The 22,081-nt window shown below is 58.3% G+C and overlaps 1 protein-coding gene across 1 annotated transcript in view; it reads right to left on the minus strand.

Annotated features, from left to right (window-relative positions):
• Positions 1-1,054: 1,054 nt before the first annotated feature.
• The window catches only part of LOC142475652 (disintegrin and metalloproteinase domain-containing protein 11-like), a gene marked incomplete at its 3' end in the record, with an annotated part of 51,427 nt that continues 30,400 nt past the window's right edge, over positions 1,055-22,081 (minus strand). The window contains exons 11-18 of the mRNA XM_075581423.1: positions 17,310-17,476; positions 10,865-10,949; positions 9,262-9,352; positions 9,112-9,163; positions 7,775-7,874; positions 1,606-1,677; positions 1,362-1,457; positions 1,055-1,135 (exon numbers count right to left, since the gene is read on the minus strand). Of these exons, the coding sequence (XP_075437538.1) occupies positions 1,055-1,135; positions 1,362-1,457; positions 1,606-1,677; positions 7,775-7,874; positions 9,112-9,163; positions 9,262-9,352; positions 10,865-10,949; positions 17,310-17,476 (744 nt within the window). The remainder of the gene's footprint in view (positions 1,136-1,361; positions 1,458-1,605; positions 1,678-7,774; positions 7,875-9,111; positions 9,164-9,261; positions 9,353-10,864; positions 10,950-17,309; positions 17,477-22,081) is intronic.

Below are 22,081 nucleotides of genomic sequence, written 5' to 3' on the forward strand. Positions count from 1 at the left end.
GCTCTGCCACCCAACGCTCTGCCACCCAACGCTCTCCTACCCAACGCTCTGCCACCCAACGCTCTGCCACCCAATGCTCTCCTACCCAACGCTCTGCCACCCAACGCTCTCCCACCCAATGCTCTGCCAACCAACGCTCTGCCACCCAACGCTCTGCCACCCAACAATCTGCCACCCAACGCTCTGCCACCCAACGCTCTCCCACCCAACGCTCTGCCACCCAACGCTCTGCCACCCAACGCTCTCCTACCCAACACTCTGCCACCCAACGCTCTCCCACCCAACGCTCTGCCACCCGAACGCTCTGCCACCCAACGCTCTGCCAACCAATGCTCTGCCACCCAACAATCTGCCACCCAACGCTCTCCTACCCAACGCTCTCCCACCCAATGCTCTGCCACCCAACGCTCTCCCACCCAACGCTCTCCTACCCAACGCTCTCCCACCCAATGCTCTGCCGCCCAATGCTCTGCCACCCAACGCTCTGCCACCCAACAATCTGCCAACGCTCTCCCACCCAACGCTCTGCCACCCAATGCTCTGCCACCCAACGCTCTCCCACCCAACGCTCTCCTACCCAACGCTCTCCCACCCAATGCTCTGCCGCCCAATGCTCTGCCACCCAACGCTCTGCCACCCAACAATCTGCCACCCAATGCTCTCCTACCCAACGCTCTCCCACCCAATGCTCTGCCACCCAACGCTCTGCCACCCAACGCTCTGCCACCCAACGCTTTCCTACCCAACGCTCTTCCACCCACTACTCACCCACCCACTGCTCTGCCACCCAACGCTCTTCCACCCACTACTCACCCACCCACTGCTCTCCTACCCAATGCTCTGCCACCCAACGCTCTGCCACCCAACGCTTTCCTACCCAACGCTCTTCCACCCACTACTCACCCACCCACTGCTCTGCCACCCAACGCTCTTCCACCCACTACTCACCCACCCACTGCTCTCCCACCCAACGCTCTGCCAACCAACGCTCTGCCACCCAACGCTCTGCCACCCAACGCTCTGCCACCCAACGCTCTCCCCTTTCACCACTCACCACACTGGAGTCTCCTGGGCAGGTCTCCGGTACGTCACATTCATTGACCGGCTCCCGGCACACGGTCCCTCGTGGCTCATACTGGAGAGGGGGGGGAGGGGGAGAGGGGGGGGGGAAAGGGAGAGGGGGGGGAAGGGGAGAGGGGGAGGTAATAACACATTAGTGCGGAACCCTTTAAAAACGTATTGCGGCTTACACAAATATTATGACGTGTGTATCACACCTGTGAAGCGTTGTGTACATGGATGCAGTATAAGCACGCGCGTGTGTTAACATGCGTGTGCGTGTGCGTACTCGGCAGCCATACCCTGCAGCTCCTGCAACACAGCCCGTCGCTGCACATAGCGTCGTGACTCAGGGTGCACTTCTTGCAGCAGTTTCCGGCGCCGGAGCGCGCGCATTCCTGCGGGAAGAGAGGAGGAAGGGGGGGCGGAGCGCGTCAGCGTCACTTCATCCCCCAAGGAGTTTCTCCCGTTGGGGGATCACCCCCAATGACATACAAGATCACACACACACACACGTGATCTTTCGGTCCCCGGGGGGATACTCACAGCAGGGGAGCCGCAGTCACACTCCTCTCCCACCTCCACGAAGCCGTTCCCGCAGGACGGGGGGCCCAGCAGCTGGAAGAAGAGACATGAAGTGGGGAGGGGGGGGGGGGCGCAGGATGAATGAGTGGTGGTGTATGCAGGGTGGAGGCACGGCAGTGAGCGCAGGGTGGATGAGTGGTGGTGCGGGCAGGGTGGAGGCACGGCAGTGAGCGCAGGGTGGAGGAGTGGTGGTGTATACAGGGTGGAGGCACGGCAGTGAGCGCATGATGGAGGAGTGGTGGTGTATGCAGACTGAAGGCAAGGCAGTGAGCGCATGGTGGAGGAGAGGTGGTGTATGCAGGGTGGAGGCACGGCAGTGAGCGCAGGGTGGAGTGGTGTATGCAGGGTGGAGGCACGGCAGTGAGTGCAGGGTGGGGGAGAGGTGGTGTATGCAAGGTGGAGGCACGGCAGTGAGCGCAGGGTGGAGGAGTGGTGGTGTATACAGGGTGGAGGCACGGCAGTGAGCGCATGATGGAGGAGTGGTGGTGTATGCAGACTGAAGGCAAGGCAGTGAGCGCATGGTGGAGGAGAGGTGGTGTATGCAGGGTGGAGGCACGGCAGTGAGCGCAGGGTGGAGTGGTGTATGCAGGGTGGAGGCACGGCAGTGAGTGCAGGGTGGGGGAGAGGTGGTGTATGCAAGGTGGAGGCACGGCAGTGAGCGCAGGGTGGAGGAGTGGTGGTGTATACAGGGTGGAGGCACGGCAGTGAGCGCATGATGGAGGAGTGGTGGTGTATGCAGGGTGGGGGCACGGCAGTGAGCACAGGGTGGAGGAGAGGTGTTGTATGCAGGGTGGAGGAGCGGTGGTGTATGCAGGGTGGAGGAGCGGTGGTGTATGCAGGGTGGAGGCACAGCAGTGAGCGCAGGGTGGAGGAGCGGTGGTGTATGCTGGGTGGAGGCACAGCAGTGAGCACAGGGTGGAGGAGAGGTGGTGTATGCAGGGTAGAGGAGTGGTGGTGTACGCTGGGTGGAGGCATGGCAGTGAGCACAGGGTGGAGGAGAGGTGGTGTATGCAGGGTGGAGGCATGGCAGTGAGCGCAGGGTGAAGGAGCGGTGGTGTATGCAGGGTGGAAGAGTGGTGGCAGGGAAGAACTGCGGTGCATGCAGGGTGGAGGCACGGCAGCGAGAGCAGGGTGGAGGAGTGGCTGTGAGTGCAGGGTGGAGGCACAGCGGTGAGAGAAAGGTGGAGGAGTGGCGGTGAGTGCAGGGTGAAGGTACAGCAGTGAGTGCATGGTGGGGAAGTGGTGGTGTATGCAGGGTGGAGGCACGGCAGTGAGCCCAGGGTGGAGGCGTGGTGGTGTATGCTGGGTGGAGGCACGGCAGTGAGCGCAGAGTGGAGTGGTGATGTATACAGGTTGGAGGAACAGCAGTGAGCGCAGGGTGGGGGAGTGGTGATGTATACAGGGTGGAGGCATGGTGGTGCATGCAGGGTGGAGGCACGGCAGTGAGCGCAGGGTGGAGTGGTGTATGCAGGGTGGAGGCACGGCAGTGAGTGCAGGGTGGGGGAGAGGTGGTGTATGCAGGGTGGAGGCACGGCAGTGAGCGCAGGGTGGAGGAGTGGTGGTGTATACAGGGTGGAGGCACGGCAGTGAGCGCATGATGGAGGAGTGGTGGTGTATGCAGGGTGGGGGCACGGCAGTGAGCGCAGGGTGGAGGAGTGGTGGTGTATGCAGGGTGGAGGCACGGCAGTGAGCACAGGGTGGAGAAGTGGTGGTGTATGCTGGGTGGAGGCACAACAGTGAGCGCAGGGTGGAGGAGTGGTGGTGTATACAGGGTGGAGGCACGGCAGTGAGCGCATGATGGAGGAGTGGTGGTGTATGCAGGGTGGGGGCACGGCAGTGAGCGCAGGGTGGAGGAGTGGTGGTGTATGCAGGGTGGAGGCACGGCAGTGAGCGCAGGGTGGAGGAGTGGTGGTGTATGCAGGGTGGAGGCACGGCAGTGTGCTCAGACTGGAGGAGTGGTGATGTATACAGGGTGGAGGCACAGCAGTGAGCGCAGGGTGGGGGAGTGGTGATGTATACAGGGTGGAGGCATGGTGGTGCATGCAGGGTGGGGGCACGGCGGTGAGAGAAAGGTGGAGGAGTGGTGGTGTATGCAGGGTGGAGGCACGGCAGTGAGAGCAGGGTGGAGGAGTGGCGGTGAGTGCAGGGTGGAGGCACAGCAGTGAGTGCATGGTGGGGAAGTGGTGGTGTATGCAGGATGGAGGCACGGCAGTGAGCCCAGGGTGGAGGTGTGGTGGTGTATGCAGGGTGGAGGCACAGCAGTGAGCGCAGGGTGGAGGACTGGTGATGTATGCAGGGTGAAGGTACAGCAGTGAGCACAGGTTGGAGGAGAGGTGCTGTATGCAGGGTGGAGGCACGGCAGTGAGCACAGGTTGGAGGAGAGGTGGTGTATGCAGGGTGGAGGCACGGCAGTGAGCACAGGGTGGAGGAGCAGTGGTGTATGCAGGGTGGAGGCACAGCAGTGAGCGCAGGGTGGAGGAGCGGTGGTGTATGCAGGGTGGAGGCACAGCAGTGAGCACAGGGTGGAGGAGAGGTGGTGTATGCAGGATGGAGGAGCGGTGGTGTATGCAGGGTGGAGGCACAGCAGTGAGCGCAGGGTGGAGGAGTGGTGGTGTATGCAGGGTGGAGGCACGGCAGTGTGCTCAGACTGGAGGAGTGGTGATGTATACAGGGTGGAGGCACAGCAGTGAGCGCAGGGTGGGGGAGTGGTGATGTATACAGGGTGGAGGCATGGTGGTGCATGCAGGGTGGGGGCACGGCGGTGAGAGAAAGGTGGAGGAGTGGTGGTGTATGCAGGGTGGAGGCACGGCAGTGAGAGCAGGGTGGAGGAGTGGCGGTGAGTGCAGGGTGGAGGCACAGCGGTGAGAGAAAGGTGGAGGAGTGGCGGTGAGTGCAGGGTGAAGGTACAGCAGTGAGTGCATGGTGGGGAAGTGGTGGTGTATGCAGGATGGAGGCACGGCAGTGAGCCCAGGGTGGAGGCGTGGTGGTGTATGCAGGGTGGAGGCACAGCAGTGAGCGCAGGGTGGAGGACTGGTGATGTATGCAGGGTGAAGGTACAGCAGTGAGCACAGGTTGGAGGAGAGGTGCTGTATGCTATGTGAAGGTACAGCAGTGAGCACAGGTTGGAGGAGAGGTGCTGTATGCAGGGTGAAGGTACAGCAGTGAGCACAGGTTGGAGGAAAGGAGCTGTATGCAGGGTGGAGGCACGGCAGTGAGCACAGGTTGGAGGAGAGGTGGTGTATGCAGGGTGGAGGCACGGCAGTGAGCACAGGGTGGAGGAGCAGTGGTGTATGCAGGGTGGAGGCACAGCAGTGAGCGCAGGGTGGAGGAGCGGTGGTGTATGCAGGGTGGAGGCACAGCAGTGAGCACAGGGTGGAGGAGAGGTGGTGTATGCAGGATGGAGGAGCGGTGGTGTATGCAGGGTGGAGGCACAGCAGTGAGCGCAGAGTGGATGAGTGGTGGTGTATGCAGGGTGGAGGCACGGCAGTGAGCGCATGATGGAGGAGTGGTGGTGAATGCAGGGTGGAGGCACGGCAGTGAGCGCAGGGTGGAGGAGTGGTGGTGTATACAGGGTGGAGGCACGGCAGTGAGCGCATGATGGAGGAGTGGTGGTGTATGCAGGGTGGGGGCACGGCAGTGAGCGCAGGGTGGAGGAGTGGTGGTGTATGCAGGGTGGAGGCACGGCAGTGAGCGCAGGGTGGAGGAGCGGTGATGTATACAGGGTGGAGGCATGGTGGTGCATGCAGGGTGGGGGCACGGCGGTGAGAGAAAGGTGGAGGAGTGGTGGTGTATGCAGGGTGGAGGCACGGCAGTGAGCGCAGGGTGGAGGAGTGGTGGTGTATACAGGGTGGAGGCACGGCAGTGAGCGCATGATGGAGGAGTGGTGGTGTATGCAGGGTGGGGGCACGGCAGTGAGCGCAGAGTGGAGTGGTGATGTATACAGGGTGGAGGAACAGCAGTGAGCGCAGGGTGGGGGAGTGGTGATGTATACAGGGTGGAGGCATGGTGGTGCATGCAGGGTGGGGGCACAGCGGTGAGAGAAAGGTGGAGGAGTGGTGGTGTATGCAGAGTGGAGGCACGGCAGTGAGAGCAGGGTGGAGGAGTGGTTGTGAGAGCAGGGTGGAGGCACAGCGGTGAGAGAAAAGTGGAGGAGTGGCGGTGAGTGCAGGGTGAAGGTACAGCAGTTAGTGCATTGTGGGGAAGTGGTGGTGTATGCAGGGTGGAGGCACGGCAGTGAGCCCAGGGTGGAGGCGTGGTGTATGCCGGGTGGAGGCACAGCAGTGAGCGCAGGGTGGAGGACTGCTGATGTATGCAGGGTGAAGGTACAGCAGTGAGCGCAGGGTGGAGGAGCGGGGCTGTATGCAGGGTGGAGGCACGGCAGTGAGCACAGGTTGGAGGAGAGGTGGTGTATGCAGGGTGGAGGCACAGCAGTGAGCGCAGGGTGGAGGACTGGTTATGTATGCAGGGTGGAGGCACGGCAGTGAGTACAGGTTGGAGGAGAGGTGGTGTATGCAGGGTGGAGGCACGGCAGTGAGCACAGGGTGGAGGAGCGGTGGTGTATGCAGGGTGGAGGCACAGCAGTGGGCGCAGGGTGGAGGAGCGGTGGTGTATGCAGGGTGGAGGCACAGCAGTGAGCGCAGGGTGGAGGAGCGGTGGTGTATGCTGGTTGGAGGCACAGCAGTGAGCACAGGGTGGAGGAGAGGTGATGTATGCAGGGTGGAGGAGCGGTGGTGTATGCTGGGTGGAGGCATGGCAGTGAGCACAGGGTGGAGGAGAGGTGGTGTATGCAGGGTGGAGGCACGGCAGTGAGCGCAGGGTGAAGGAGCGGTGGTGTATGCAGGGTGGAAGAGTGGTGGCAGGGAAGAACTGCGGTGCATGCAGGGTGGAGGCACGGCAGTGAGAGCAGGGTGGAGGAGTGGCTGTGAGTGCAGGGTGGAGGCACAGCGGTGAGAGAAAGGTGGAGGAGTGGCGGTGAGTGCAGGGTGAAGGTACAGCAGTGAGTGCATGGTGGGGAAGTGGTGGTGTATGCAGGGTGGAGGCACGGCAGTGAGCCCAGGGTGGAGGCGTGGTGGTGTATGCCGGGTGGAGGCACAGCAGTGAGCGCAGGGTGGAGGACTGCTGATGTATACAGGGTGAAGGTACAGCAGTGAGCGCAGGGTGGAGGAGCGGGGCTGTATGCAGGGTGGAGGCACGGCAGTGAGCACAGGTTGGAGGAGAGGTGGTGGGTGGAGGCACAGCAGTGAGCGCAGGGTGGAGGACTGGTGATGTATGCAGGGTGGAGGCACGGCAGTGAGCACAGGGTGGAGGAGCGGTGGTGTATGCAGGGTGGAGGCACAGCAGTGAGCACAGGGTGGAGGAGCGGTGGTGTATGCAGGGTGGAGGCACAGCAGTGAGCACAGGGTGGAGGAGAGGTGTTGTATGCAGGGTGGAGGAGCGGTGGTGTATGCAGGGTGGAGGAGCGGTGGTGTATGCAGGGTGGAGGCACAGCAGTGAGCGCAGGGTGGAGGAGCGGTGGTGTATGCTGGGTGGAGGCACAGCAGTGAGCACAGGGTGGAGGAGAGGTGGTGTATGCAGGGTGGAGGAGCGGTGGTGTATGCTGGGTGGAGGCACGGCAGTGAGCCCAGGGTGGAAGAGCGGTGGTGTATGCAGGGTGGAGGCACAGCAGTGAGCGCAGGGTGGAGGAGCGGTGGTGCATGCAGGGTGGAGGCACGGCAGTGAGCGCAGGGTGGAGGAGCGGTGGTGTATGCAGGGTGGAGGCACGGCAGTGAGCACAGGGTGGAGGAGCGGTGGTGTATGCAGGGTGGAGGAGTGGTGGTGTATGCAGGGAGGAGGCACAGCAGTGAGCACAGGGTGGAGGAGCGGTGGTGTATGCAGGGTGGAGGAGTTGTGGTGTATGCAGGGAGGAGGCACAGCAGTGAGCACAGGGTGGAGGAGCGGTGGTGTATGCAGGGTGGAGGCACAGCAGTGAGCACCGGGTGGAGGAGCGGTGGTGTATGCAGGGTGGAGGCACAGCAGTGAGCACAGGGTGGAGGAGAGGTGGTGTATGCAGGGTGGAGGCACAGCAGTGAGCACAGGGTGGAGGAACTGCGGTGCATGCAGGGTGGAGGGGATAGTTATTTGCCCCTGTTACCTTTAGGGGTTTATTAAACAGACAGCCGCCGCCCCCGTCCTGCAGGAACTGTGCAACCTCGTCCACACTGCAGCGCGAGAACCTCTGGGGCAGATAATAGCTGCAGGAACACGCAGGAGGTCAGACTCCCTGCTACACTCCCACCCACACAGCTCAGGGCCCCCGCGCTGCCCCCTCTGGGGCAGGTAATAGCTGCAGGAACACGCAGGAGGTCAGACTCCTGCTACACTCCCACCCACACAACTCAGGGGCCCCCGCGCTGCCCCCTCTGGGGCAGGTAATAGCTGCAGGAACACGCAGGAGGTCAGACTCCCTGCTACACTCCCACCCACACAGCTCAGGGCCCCCGCGCTGCCCCCTCTGGGGCAGGTAATAGCTGCAGGAACACGCAGGAGGTCAGACTCCCTGCTACACTCCCACGCACACAGCTCAGGGCCCCCGCGCTGCCCCCTCTGGGGCAGGTAATAGCTGCAGGAACACGCAGGAGGTCAGACTCCCTGCTACACTCCCACCCACACAGCTCAGGGCCCCCACGCTGCCCCCTATGGGGCAGGTAATAGCTGCAGGAACACGCAGGAGGTCAGACTTCCTGCTACACTCCCACCCACACAGCTCAGGGCCCCCGCGCTGCCCCCTATGGGGCAGGTAATAGCTGCAGGAACACGCAGGAGGTCAGACTCCCTGCTACACTCCCACCCACACAGCTCAGGGCCCCCGCGCTGCCCCCTCTGGGGGGATAGCACACGGTCACTCCCAGGAGGACCACAGTGACGTCTCGGGGTTACATTTGGGGGTGTTTGACACCTATAAACAGGAAAGGCTGGGGGAGGGGGCTGGAGTTCCTCTGGCTTCTCCTTTTTATGCGATATCACTATGAACAGGAGTTTGCGCAGGTACAGCCCCCTCCCCCTTCTTATCTTTAATGGCTCTAGGGTAGGGCTACAGGTCGAGTAAACGCTTAATAGACAAGCGCCCCCCTCCTGTCCCCATTCGGAGGCGCCAGAAGGAACGACTACTCCTTCACCGAGAAGAAACGAAAAACAGACAAATCTTTGCTTCGCGCCTGGTTGCATTTGTTCAAGGAAGGCATGGATTAAAGGCAGAGGCGGGCAAACCCCTGTCCTCCAGGGCCACCGACCGGCCAGGGGCTCAGGATATCCCTGCTTCAGCACAGGCGGCTCAGTCGGAGACCCTTGGAGGACAGGGGTTGGCCACTCCATTGAGTGAGCTACCTGTGCTGAAGCAGGGATATCCTTAACCCCCCAACCCGTTGGTGGCCAGCTTGTATACCGAATGGCAGACATGTGGACCCAACCCCTACGCCACACCCCACTCACCCCGTGTCCTCCATGACGCAGCCGAGCCACAGGTCCGGACACCGGCAGTCTCCTGCAGAGGACCACACACGGTTATCATGGGCATGTCAACCAGGGAGGGGGGGGGGTTTAAATGGCTGGAGTCCACATGGGTGGGTGGGGGGGTCTTACCGGCGGCCGTACGCGGTTTATGCCACATCATACCCAGGTTCTGCCCTAGAGTCTGTGCCAGGGTCACCGCCATGGCACCGATGTTCCCGTACTACGAAGAGAGAGAATGTGTTATTCCCAAAGCCATATACATCGTTAGAAGGTCACACATTCAGGTGGTGTTCTGTGTATATGGGGTTGTCTACATATCATCATCCTCCCCAGCCCGTGTCTCCCCACTGCTGGGTGAAGCCTCCCCAGTGATCTCCCAGGTCCTGCGGTTACAGCCTCTCTTCTCCACGTCGCTCCCCCACATTCCCTCATCCCATCCTCTCCGGCCTGTGTCTCCACACTGCTGGATGAAGCCTCCCCAGTGATCCCCCAGGTCCTGCGGTTACAGCCTCTCTTCTCCACGTCGCTCCCACACATTCCCCCATCCCATCCTCTCCAGCCCGTGTCTCCCCACTGCTGGATGAAGCCTCCCCAGTGATCTCCCAGGTCCTGCGGTTACAGCCTCTCTTCTCCACGTCGCTCCCACACATTCCCTCATCCCATCCTCTCCAGCCCGTGTCTCCCCACTGCTGGATGAAGCCTCCCAAGGATCTCCCAGGTCCTGCGGTTACAGCCTCTCTTCTCCACGTCGCTCCCGCACATTCCCTCATCCCATCCTCCCCAGCCCGTGTCTCCCCACTGCTGGATGAAGCCTCCCCAGTGATCTCCCAGGTCCTGCGGTTACAGCCTCTCTTCTCCACGTCGCTCCCACACATTCCCATATCCCATCCTTTCCAGCCCGTGTCTCCCCACTGCTGGATGAAGCCTCCCCAGTGATCTCCCAGGTCCTGCGGTTACAGCCTCTCTTCTCCACGTCGCTCCCACACATTCCCTCATCCCGTCCTCCCCAGCCCGTGTCTCCCCACTGCTGGGCGAAGCCTCCCCAGTGATCTCCCAGGTCCTGCGGTTACAGCCTCTCTTCTCCACGTCGCTCCCACACATTCCCTCATCCCATCCCCCCCAGCCCGTGTCTCCCCACTGCTGGGTGAAGCCTCCCCAGTGATCTCCCAGGTCCTGCGGTTACAGCCTCTCTTCTCCACGTCGCTCCCACACATTCCCTCATCCCATCCTCCCCAGCCCGTGTCTCCCCACTGCTGGATGAAGCCTCCCCAGTGATCTCCCAGGTCCTGCTGTTACAGCCTCTCTTCTCCACGTCACTCCCACACATTCCCTTGTCCCATCCTCTCCAGCCCGTGTCTCCCCACTGCTGGATGAAGCCTCCCCAGTGATCCCCCAGATCCTGCGGTTACAGCCTCTCTTCTCCACGTCGCTCCCACACATTCCCTCATCCCATCCCCCCCAGCCCGTGTCTCCCCACTGCTGGATGAAGCCTCCCCAGTGATCTCCCAGGTCCTGCGGTTACAGCCTCTCTTCTCCACGTTGCTCCCACACATTCCCTCATCCCATCCTCTCCAGCGCGTGTCTCCCCACTGCTGGATGAAGCCTCCCCAATGATCTCCCAGGTCCTGCGGTTACAGCCTCTCTTCTCCACGTCGCTCCCACACATTCCCTCATCCCGTCCTCCCATCTTTTATCTCCTGGGACGGGACACTTTTACACTTGTTAAACTGACCTCGTTCACTCCCCCTCCGCGGGTCCGCGAGCAGATCCCCCCGAAATATGCAGTCCCACTGCGGCTACTCTTAAAAGTGCGTCCTCTAAAATGGGGGGAGAGAAAAGAGAGGGGGATCGATGATTTGTAGGGTCAGTCCCACGTAGGGGCAAAGTGACCTAATGACAGGGACGTGTTTAATGGGTTAAAGGGTCAGTCCCACGTAGGGGCAAAGTGACCTAATGACAGGGACGTGTTTAATGGGTTAAAGGGTCAGTCCCACGTAGGGGCAAAGTGACCTAATGACAGGGACGTGTTTAATGGGTTAAAGGGTCAGTCCCACGTAGGGGCAAAGTGACCTAGTGACAGGGACGTGTTTAATGGGTTAAAGGGTCAGTCCCACGTAGGGGCAAAGTGACCTAGTGACAGGGACGTGTTTAATGGGTTAAAGGGTCAGTCCCACGTAAGGGCAAAGTGACCTAATGACAGGGACGTGTTTAATGGGTTAAAGGGTCAGTCCCACGTAGGGGCAAAGTGACCTAATGACAGGGACGTGTTTAATGGGTTAAAGGGTCAGTCCCACGTAGGAGCAAAGTGACCTAATGACAGGGACGTGTTTAATGGGTTAAAGGGACAGTCCCACGTAGGAGCAAAGTGACCTAATGACAGGGACGTGTTTAATGGGTTAAAGGGACAGTACCACGTAGGAGCAAAGTGACCTAATGACAGGGACGTGTTTAATGGGTTAAAGGGTCAGTCCCACGTAGGGGCAAAGTGACCTAATGACAGGGGCGTGTTTGATGGGTTAAAGGGTCAGTCCCACGTAGGGGCAAAGTGACCTAATGACAGGGACGTGTTTAATGGGTTAAAGGGTCAGTCCCACGTAGGGGCAAAGTGACCTAATGACAGGGACGTGTTTAATGGGTTAAAGGGTCAGTCCCACGTAGGGGCAAAGTGACCTAATGACAGGGAAGTGTTTAATGGGTTAAAGGGACAGTCCCACGTAGGGGCAAAGTGACCTAATGACAGGGACGTGTTTAAAGGGACAGTCCCACGTAGGGGCAAAGTGACCTAATGACAGGGACGTGTGTAATGGGTTAAAGGGTCAGTCCCACGTAGGGGCAAAGTGACCTAATGACAGGGACGTGTTTAATGGGTTAAAGGGTCAGTCCCACGTAGGGGCAAAGTGACCTAATGACAGGGACGTGTTTAATGGGTTAAAGGGTCAGTCCCACATAGGGTCAAAGTGACCTAATGACAGGGACGTGTTTAATGGGTTAAAGGGTCAGTCCCACGTAGGGGCAAAGTGACCTAATGACAGGGACGTGGTTAATGGGTTAAAGGGTCAGTCCCACGTAGGAGCAAAGTGACCTAATGACAGGGACGTGTTTAATGGGTTAAAGGGACAGTCCCACGTAGGAGCAAAGTGACCTAATGACAGGGACGTGTTTAATGGGTTAAAGGGACAGTCCCACGTAGGAGCAAAGTGACCTAATGACAGGGACGTGTTTAATGGGTTAAAGGGTCAGTCCCACGTAGGGGCAAAGTGACCTAATGACAGGGGCGTGTTTGATGGGTTAAAGGGTCAGTCCCACGTAGGGGCAAAGTGACCTAATGACAGGGACGTGTTTAATGGGTTAAAGGGTCAGTCCCAGGTAGGGGCAAAGTGACCTAATGACAGGGACGTGTTTAATGGGTTAAAGGGTCAGTCCCACGTAGGGGCAAAGTGACCTAATGACAGGGAAGTGTTTAATGGGTTAAAGGGACAGTCCCACGTAGGGGCAAAGTGACCTAATGACAGGGACGTGTTTAAAGGGACAGTCCCACGTAGGGGCAAAGTGACCTAATGACAGGGACGTGTGTAATGGGTTAAAGGGTCAGTCCCACGTAGGGGCAAAGTGACCTAATGACAGGGACGTGTTTAATGGGTTAAAGGGTCAGTCCCACGTAGGGGCAAAGTGACCTAATGACAGGGACGTGTTTAATGGGTTAAAGGGTCAGTCCCACATAGGGGCAAAGTGACCTAATGACAGGGACGTGTGTAATGGGTTAAAGGGTCAGTCCCACGTAGGGGCAAAGTGACCTAATGACAGGGACGTGTTTAATGGGTTAAAGGGTCAGTCCCACATAGGGGCAAAGTGACCTAATGACAGGGACGTGTGTAATGGGTTAAAGGGACAGTCCCACGTAGGGGCAAAGTGACCTAATGACAGGGACGTGTTTAATGGGTTAAAGGGTCAGTCCCACATAGGGGCAAAGTGACCTAATGACAGGGACGTGTGTAATGGGTTAAAGGGTCAGTCCCACGTAGGGACAAAGTGACCTAATGACAGGGACGTGTGTAATCGGTTAAAGGGACAGTCCCACGTAGGGGCAAAGTGACCTAATGACAGAGACGTGTTTAATGGGTTAAAGGGTCAGTCCCACATAGGGGCAAAGTGACCTAATGACAGGGACGTGTTTAATGGGTTAAAGGGACAGTCCCACATAGGGGCAAAGTGACCTAATGACAGGGACGTGTTTAATGGGTTAAAGGGTCAGTCCCACGTAGGGGCAAAGTGACCTAATGACAGGGACGTGTTTAATGGGTTAAAGGGACAGTCCAACATAGGGGCAAAGTGACCTAATGACAGGGGCGTGTTTAATGGGTTAAAGGGACAGTCCCACGTAGGGGCAAAGTGACCTAATGACAGGGACGTGTTTAATGGGTTAAAGGGACAGTCCCACGTAGGGGCAAAGTGACCTAATGACAGGGACGTGGTTAATGGGTTAAAGGGACAGTCCCACGTAGGAGCAAAGTGACCTAATGACAGGGGCGTGTTTGATGGGTTAAAGGGTCAGTCCCACGTAGGGGCAAAGTGACCTAATGACAGGGACGTGTTTAATGGGTTAAAGGGTCAGTCCCACGTAGGGGCAAAGTGACCTAATGACAGGGACGTGTTTAATGGGTTAAAGGGTCAGTCCCACGTAGGGGCAAAGTGACCTAATGACAGGGACGTGGTTAATGGGTTAAAGGGTCAGTCCCACGTAGGAGCAAAGTGACCTAATGACAGGGACGTGTTTAATGGGTTAAAGGGACAGTCCCACGTAGGAGCAAAGTGACCTAATGACAGGGACGTGTTTAATGGGTTAAAGGGTCAGTCCCACGTAGGGGCAAAGTGACCTAATGACAGGGGCGTGTTTGATGGGTTAAAGGGTCAGTCCCACGTAGGGGCAAAGTGACCTAATGACAGGGACGTGTTTAATGGGTTAAAGGGTCAGTCCCACGTAGGGGCAAAGTGACCTAATGACAGGGAAGTGTTTAATGGGTTAAAGGGACAGTCCCACGTAGGGGCAAAGTGACCTAATGACAGGGACGTGTTTAAAGGGACAGTCCCACGTAGGGGCAAAGTGACCTAATGACAGGGACGTGTTTAATGGGTTAAAGGGTCAGTCCCACGTAGGGGCAAAGTGACCTAATGACAGGGACGTGTTTAATGGGTTAAAGGGTCAGTCCCACGTAGGGGCAAAGTGACCTAATGACAGGGACGTGTTTAATGGGTTAAAGGGACAGTCCCACATAGGGGCAAAGTGACCTAATGACAGGGGCGTGTTTAATGGGTTAAAGGGACAGTCCCACGTAGGGGCAAAGTGACCTAATGACAGGGACGTGTTTAATGGGTTAAAGGGACAGTCCCACGTAGGGGCAAAGTGACCTAATGACAGGGACGTGGTTAATGGGTTAAAGGGACAGTCCCACGTAGGAGCAAAGTGACCTAATGACAGGGGCGTGTTTGATGGGTTAAAGGGTCAGTCCCACGTAGGGGCAAAGTGACCTAATGACAGGGACGTGTTTAATGGGTTAAAGGGTCAGTCCCACGTAGGGGCAAAGTGACCTAATGACAGGGAAGTGTTTAATGGGTTAAAGGGACAGTCCCACGTAGGGGCAAAGTGACCTAATGACAGGGACGTGTTTAAAGGGACAGTCCCACGTAGGGGCAAAGTGACCTAATGACAGGGACGTGTGTAATGGGTTAAAGGGTCAGTCCCACGTAGGGGCAAAGTGACTTAATGACAGGGATGTGTTTAATGGGTTAAAGGGTCAGTCCCACGTAGGGGCAAAGTGACCTAATGACAGGGACGTGTTTAATGGGTTAAAGGGTCAGTCCCACGTAGGGGCAAAGTGACCTAATGACAGGGGCGTGTTTGATGGGTTAAAGGGTCAGTCCCACGTAGGGGCAAAGTGACCTAATGACAGGGACGTGTTAAAGGGTCAGTCCCACGTAGGGGCAAAGTGACCTAATGACAGGGACGTGTTTAATGGGTTAAAGGGTCAGTCCCACGTAGGGGCAAAGTGACCTAATGACAGGGAAGTGTTTAATGGGTTAAAGGGACAGTCCCACGTAGGGGCAAAGTGACCTAATGACAGGGACGTGTTTAAAGGGACAGTCCCACGTAGGGGCAAAGTGACCTAATGACAGGGACGTGTGTAATGGGTTAAAGGGTCAGTCCCACGTAGGGGCAAAGTGACCTAATGACAGGGACGTGTTTAATGGGTTAAAGGGTCAGTCCCACGTAGGGGCAAAGTGACCTAATGACAGGGACGTGTTTAATGGGTTAAAGGGTCAGTCCCACATAGGGGCAAAGTGACCTAATGACAGGGACGTGTGTAATGGGTTAAAGGGTCAGTCCCACGTAGGGGCAAAGTGACCTAATGACAGGGACGTGTTTAATGGGTTAAAGGGTCAGTCCCACATAGGGGCAAAGTGACCTAATGACAGGGACGTGTTTAATGGTTTAAAGGGATAGTCCCATGTAGGGGCAAAGTGACCTAATGACAGGGACGTGTGTAATGGGTTAAAGGGTCAGTCCCACGTAGGGGCAAAGTGACCTAATGACAGGGACGTGTTTAATGGGTTAAAGGGACAGTCCCACGTAGGGGCAAAGTGACCTAATGACAGGGGCGTGTTTAATGGGTTAAAGGGACAGTCCCACGTAGGGGCAAAGTGACCTAATGACAGGGACGTGGTTAATGGGTTAAAGGGACAGTCCCACGTAGGAGCAAAGTGACCTAATGACAGGGACGTGTTTAATGGGTTAAAGGGTCAGTCCCACGTAGGAGCAAAGTGACCTAATGACAGGGACGTGTTTAATGGGTTAAAGGGTCAGTCCCACGTAGGGGCAAAGTGACCTAATGACATGGACGTGTTTAATGGGTTAAAGGGACAGTCCCACGTAGGGGCAAAGTGACCTAATGACAGGGGCGTGTTTAATGGGTTAAAGGGACAGTCCCATGTAGGGGCAAAGTGACCTAATGACAGGGATGTGTTTAATGGGTTAAAGGGACAGTCCCACGTAGGGGCAAAGTGACCTAATGACAGGGACGTGTTTAATGGGTTAAAGGGACTGTCCCACGTAGGGGCAAAGTGACCTAATGACAGGGACGTGTTTAATGGGTTAAAGGGACAGTCGCACGTAGGGGCAAAGTGACCTAATGACAGGGACGTGTTTTATGGGTTAAAGGGACAGTCCCACGTAGGGACAAAGAGACCTAATGACAGGGACGTGTTTTATGGGTTAAAGGGACAGTCCCACGTAGGGACAAAGTGACCTAATGACAGGGACGTGTGTAATGGGTTAAAGGGACAGTCCCACGTAGGGGCAAAGTGACCTAATGACAGGGACGTGTTTAATGGGTTAAAGGGACAGTCCCACGTAGGGGCAAAGTGACCTAATGACAGGGGCGTGTTTAATGGGTTAAAGGGACAGTCCCATGTAGGGGCAAAGTGACCTAATGACAGGGATGTGTTTAATGGGTTAAAGGGACAGTCCCACGTAGGGGCAAAGTGACCTAATGACAGGGACGTGTTTAATGGGTTAAAGGGACTGTCCCACGTAGGGGCAAAGTGACCTAATGACAGGGACGTGGTTAATGGGTTAATGGGTCTGTCCCACGTAGGGGCAAAGTGACCTAATGATAGGGACGTGTTTAATGGGTTAAAGGGTCAGTCCCACGTAGGGGCAAAGTGACCTAATGACAGGGACGTGTTTAATGGGTTAAAGGGTCAGTCCCACGTAGGGGCAAAGTGACCTAATGACAGGGACGTGTTTAATGGGTTAAAGGGACAGTCCCACGTAGGGACAAAGAGACCTAATGACAGGGACGTGTTTTATGGGTTAAAGGGACAGTCCCACGTAGGGACAAAGTGACCTAATGACAGGGACGTGTGTAATGGGTTAAAGGGACAGTCCCACGTAGGGGCAAAGTGACCTAATGACAGGGACGTGTTTAATGGGTTAAAGGGACAGTCCCACGTAGGGGCAAAGTGACCTAATGACAGGGACGTGTTTTATGGGTTAAAGGGACAGTCCCACGTAGGGACAAAGTGACCTAATGACAGGGACGTGTGTAATGGGTTAAAGGGACAGTCCCACTTAGGACAAGAGGAAGGTGTCGGTCGCCCCATAAGAGAAGGGGGTTACTCACGAGAAGAGATGGGCCGCGTCGCTCGGCTCCGGCACCTCCGTGCTCCGGTACCTCATGAAGTCGCCCAGCGTCTGCAGCGACTCCTCGCTCACCGCCATCTTGTCCCCCGACGCCCAGGTTTCCATGGCAACCAGCACAATCCTGGTGTTCAGCTGCTCCTTAAAGATCTGGGGGTGCAGAGATACGTGTCTGGGGGTGCAGAGACACGTGTCTGGGGGTGCAGAGACACGTGTCTGGGGGTGCAGAGACACGTGTCTGGGGGTGCAGAGACACGTGTCTGGGGGTGCAGAGATACGTGTCTGGGGGTGCAGAGATACGTGTCTGGGGGTGCAGAGATACGTGTCTGGGGGTGCAGAGATATGTGTCTGGGGGTGCAGAGATATGTGTCTGGGGGTGCAGAGATACGTGTCTGGGGGTGCAGAGATACGTGTCTGGGGGTGCAGAGATACGTGTCTGGGGGTGCAGAGATACGTGTCTGGGGGTGCAGAGATACGTGTCTGGGGGGAAGGAGGGTGTGTGTGCCGTAGAGCAAAAGGAGGGGAGAGGGGGACCCCAAAATAGCTTGGTATAAACGCCGTGGAGGTCACACCCCAAAATATAATCAACCCCACTCTATGCCAGGAGGGGGAGACAGTATAAGAGGAGGGGGAGACACCGGCAGTATAAGAGGAGGGGGGGAGACACCGGCAGTATAAGAGGAGGGGACACCGGCAGTATAAGAGGGGGGGGAGACATCGGCAGTATAAGAGGAGGGGGGGGGACACACCGGCAGTGTAAAAGGAGGGGGGGGGGGACACCGGCAGTATAAGAGGAGGGTGGGGAGACACCGGCAGTATAAGAGGAGGGGGGGGGGGAGACACCGGCAGTATAAGAGGAGGGGGGGGGGGGAGACACCGGCAGTATAAGAGGAGGGGGGGAGACATCGGCAGTATAAGAGGAGGGGGGAGACACCGGCAGTATAAGAGGAGGGGGGAAGACACCGGCAGTATAAGAGGAGGGGGGGGAGACATCGGCAGTATAAGAGGAGGGGGGGGGAGACACCGGCAGTATAAGAGGAGGGTGGGAGACACCGGCAGTATAAGAGGAGGGGGGAGAGCCACCGGCAGTATAAGAGGAGGGGGGGGGGAGACACCGGCAGTATAAGAGGAGGGGGGAGACACCGGCAGTATAAGAGGAGGGGGAGACACCGGCAGTATAAGAGGAGGGGGGGAGACACCGGCAGTATAAGAGGAGGGGGGGAGACACCGGCAGTATAAGAGGGGGGGGAGACACCGGCAGTATAAGAGGAGGGGGGGGGGAGACACCGGCAGTATAAGAGGAGCGGGGGAGACACCGGCAGTATAAGAGGAGGGGGGAGACACCGGCAGTATAAGAGGAGGGGGGGAGACACCGGCAGTATAAGAGGAGGGGGGAGACACCGGCAGTATAAGAGGAGGGGGGGAGACACCGGCAGTATAAGAGGAGGGGGGGAGACACCGGCAGTATAAGAGGAGGGGGGAGACACCGGCAGTATAAGAGGAGGGGGGGAGACACCGGCAGTATAAGAGGAGGGGGAGACACCGGCAGTATAAGAGGAGGGGGGGGAGACACCGGCAGTATAAGAGGAGGGGGGGAGACACCGGCAGTATAAGAGGGGGGGGAGACACCGGCAGTATAAGAGGAGGGGGGGGGGGAGACACCGGCAGTATAAGAGGAGCGGGGGAGACACCGGCAGTATAAGAGGGGGGGGGAGACACCAGCACAATCCTGGTCTTCAGCTGCTCCTTAAAGATATGGGGGTGCAGAGATACGTGTCTGGGGGTGCAGAGACACGTGTCTGGGGGTGCAGAGACACGTGTCTGGGGGTGCAGAGATACGTGTCTGGGGGTGCAGAGATACGTGTCTGGGGGTGCAGAGATACGTGTCTGGGGGTGCAGAGATATGTGTCTGGGGGTGCAGAGATATGTGTCTGGGGGTGCAGAGATACGTGTCTGGGGGTGCAGAGATACGTGTCTGGGGGTGCTGAGATACGTGTCTGGGGGTGCAGAGATACGTGTCTGGGGGTGCAGAGATACGTGTCTGGGGTGCAGAGATACGTGTCTGGGGGTGCTGAGATACGTGTCTGGGGGTGCAGAGATATGTGTCTGGGGGTGCAGAGATACGTGTCTGGGGGTGCAGAGATACGTGTCTGGGGGTGCAGAGATACGTGTCTGGGGGTGCAGAGATACGTGTCTGGGGGTGCAGAGATACGTGTCTGGGGGTGCAGAGATACGTGTCTGGGGGTGCAGAGATACGTGTCTGGGGGGAAGGAGGGTGTGTGTGCCGTAGAGCAAAAGGAGGGGAGAGGGGAGGGGGGGACCCAAAATAGCTTGGTATAAACGCCGTGGAGGTCACACCCCAAAATATAATCAACCCCACTCTATGCCAGGAGGGGGAGACAGTATAAGAGGAGGGGGAGACACCGGCAGTATAAGAGGAGGGGGGGAGACACCGGCAGTATAAGAGGAGGGGACACCGGCAGTATAAGAGGGGGGGGAGACATCGGCAGTATAAGAGGAGGGGGGGGGACACACCGGCAGTGTAAAAGGAGGGGGGGACACCGGCAGTATAAGAGGAGGGTGGGGAGACACCGGCAGTATAAGAGGAGGGGGGGGGGGAGACACCGGCAGTATAAGAGGAGGGGGGGGGGGAGACACCGGCAGTATAAGAGGAGGGGGGGAGACATCGGCAGTATAAGAGGAGGGGGGAGACACCGCAGTATAAGAGGAGGGGGGAAGACACTGGCAGTATAAGAGGAGGGGGGGGAGACACCGGCAGTATAAGAGGAGGGGGGGAGACACCGGCAGTATAAGAGGAGGGTGGGAGACACCGGCAGTATAAGAGGAGGGGGGAGAGCCACCGGCAGTATAAGAGGAGGGGGGGGGGAGACACCGGCAGTATAAGAGGAGGGGGGGAGACACGGCAGTATAAGAGGAGGGGGAGACACCGGCAGTATAAGAGGAGGGGGGGAGACACCGGCAGTATAAGAGGAGGGGGAGAGACACCGGCAGTATAAGAGGGGGGGGAGACACCGGCAGTATAAGAGGAGGGGGGGGGGAGACACCGGCAGTATAAGAGGAGCGGGGAGACACCGGCAGTATAAGAGGAGGGGGGGGGGAGACACCGGCAGTATAAGAGGAGGGGGGGAGACACCGGCAGTATAAGAGGAGGGGGAGACACCGGCAGTATAAGAGGAGGGGGGGAGACACCGGCAGTATAAGAGGAGGGGGAGACACCGGCAGTATAAGAGGAGGGGGGGAGACACCGGCAGTATAAGAGGAGGGGGGGGAGACACCGGCAGTATAAGAGGGGGGGGGAGACACCGGCAGTATAAGAGGGGGGGGGGGGAGACACCGGCAGTATAAGAGGAGCGGGGGAGACACCGGCAGTATAAGAGGGGGGGGAGACACCGCAGTATAAGAGGAGCGGGGGAGACACCGGCAGTATAAGAGGAGGGGGGGGGGGAGACACCGGCAGTATAAGAGGAGGGGGGAGACACCGGCAGTATAAGAGGAGGGGGGAGACACCGCAGTATAAGAGGAGGGTGGGAGACACCGGCAGTATAAGAGGAGGGGGGGAGAGCTACCGGCAGTATAAGAGGAGGGGGGGGAGACACCGGCAGTATAAGAGGAGGGGGGGAGACACCGGCAGTATAAGAGGAGGGGGGAGACACCGCAGTATAAGAGGAGGGGGGGAGACACCGGCAGTATAAGAGGAGGGGGGAGACACCGGCAGTATAAGAGGAGGGGGGGAGACACCGGCAGTATAAGAGGAGGGGGAGACACCGCAGTATAAGAGGAGGGGGGGAGACACCGGCAGTATAAGAGGAGGGGGGGAGACACCGGCAGTATAAGGAGGAGGGGGGGAGACACCGGCAGTATAAGAGGGGGGGGAGACACCGGCAGTATAAGAGGAGGGGGGGGGAGACACCGGCAGTATAAGAGGAGCGGGGGAGACACCGGCAGTATAAGAGGGGGGGGAGACACCGGCAGTATAAGAGGAGGGGGGGGGAGACACCGGCAGTATAAGAGAGCGGGGGGAGACACCGGCAGTATAAGAGGAGGGGGGGGGGGGAGACACCGGCAGTATAAGAGGAGTGGGGTGACACCGGCAGTATAAGAGGAGGGGGGAGACACCGGCAGTATAAGAGGAGGGGGAGACACCGGCAGAATAAGAGGAGGAGAGATACGTGTCTGGGGGTGCAGAGATACGTGTCTGGGGGTGCAGAGATACGTGTCTGGGGGTGCAGAGATACGTGTCTGGGGTGCAGAGATACGTGTCTGGGGTGCAGAGATACGTGTCTGGGGGAAGGAGGGTGTGTGTGCCGTAGAGCAAAGGAGGGGAGAGGGGGACCCCAAATAGCTTGGTATAAACGCCGTGGAGGTCACACCCCAAAATATAATCAACCCCACTCTATGCCAGGAGGGGGAGACACCGGCAGTATAAGAGGAGGGGGGGAGACACCGGCAGTATAAGAGGGGGGGGAGACATCGGCAGTATAAGAGGAGGGGGGGGACACACCGGCAGTATAAAAGGAGGGGGGGGGGACACCGGCAGTATAAGAGGAGGGTGGGGAGACACCGGCAGTATAAGAGGAGGGGGGTGACACCGGCAGTATAAAAGAAGGGGGGGGGAGACACCGGCAGTATAAGAGGAGGGGGGGGAGACACCGGCAGTATAAGAGGAGGGGGGGGGAGACACCGGCAGTATAAGAGGAGGGGGGGGGGAGACACCGGCAGTATAAGAGGAGGGGA

The sequence above is a fragment of the Ascaphus truei genome, unplaced genomic scaffold (genome assembly GCF_040206685.1).
Source record: "Ascaphus truei isolate aAscTru1 unplaced genomic scaffold, aAscTru1.hap1 HAP1_SCAFFOLD_1305, whole genome shotgun sequence".
NCBI classification, from domain to species: domain Eukaryota; kingdom Metazoa; phylum Chordata; class Amphibia; order Anura; family Ascaphidae; genus Ascaphus; species Ascaphus truei.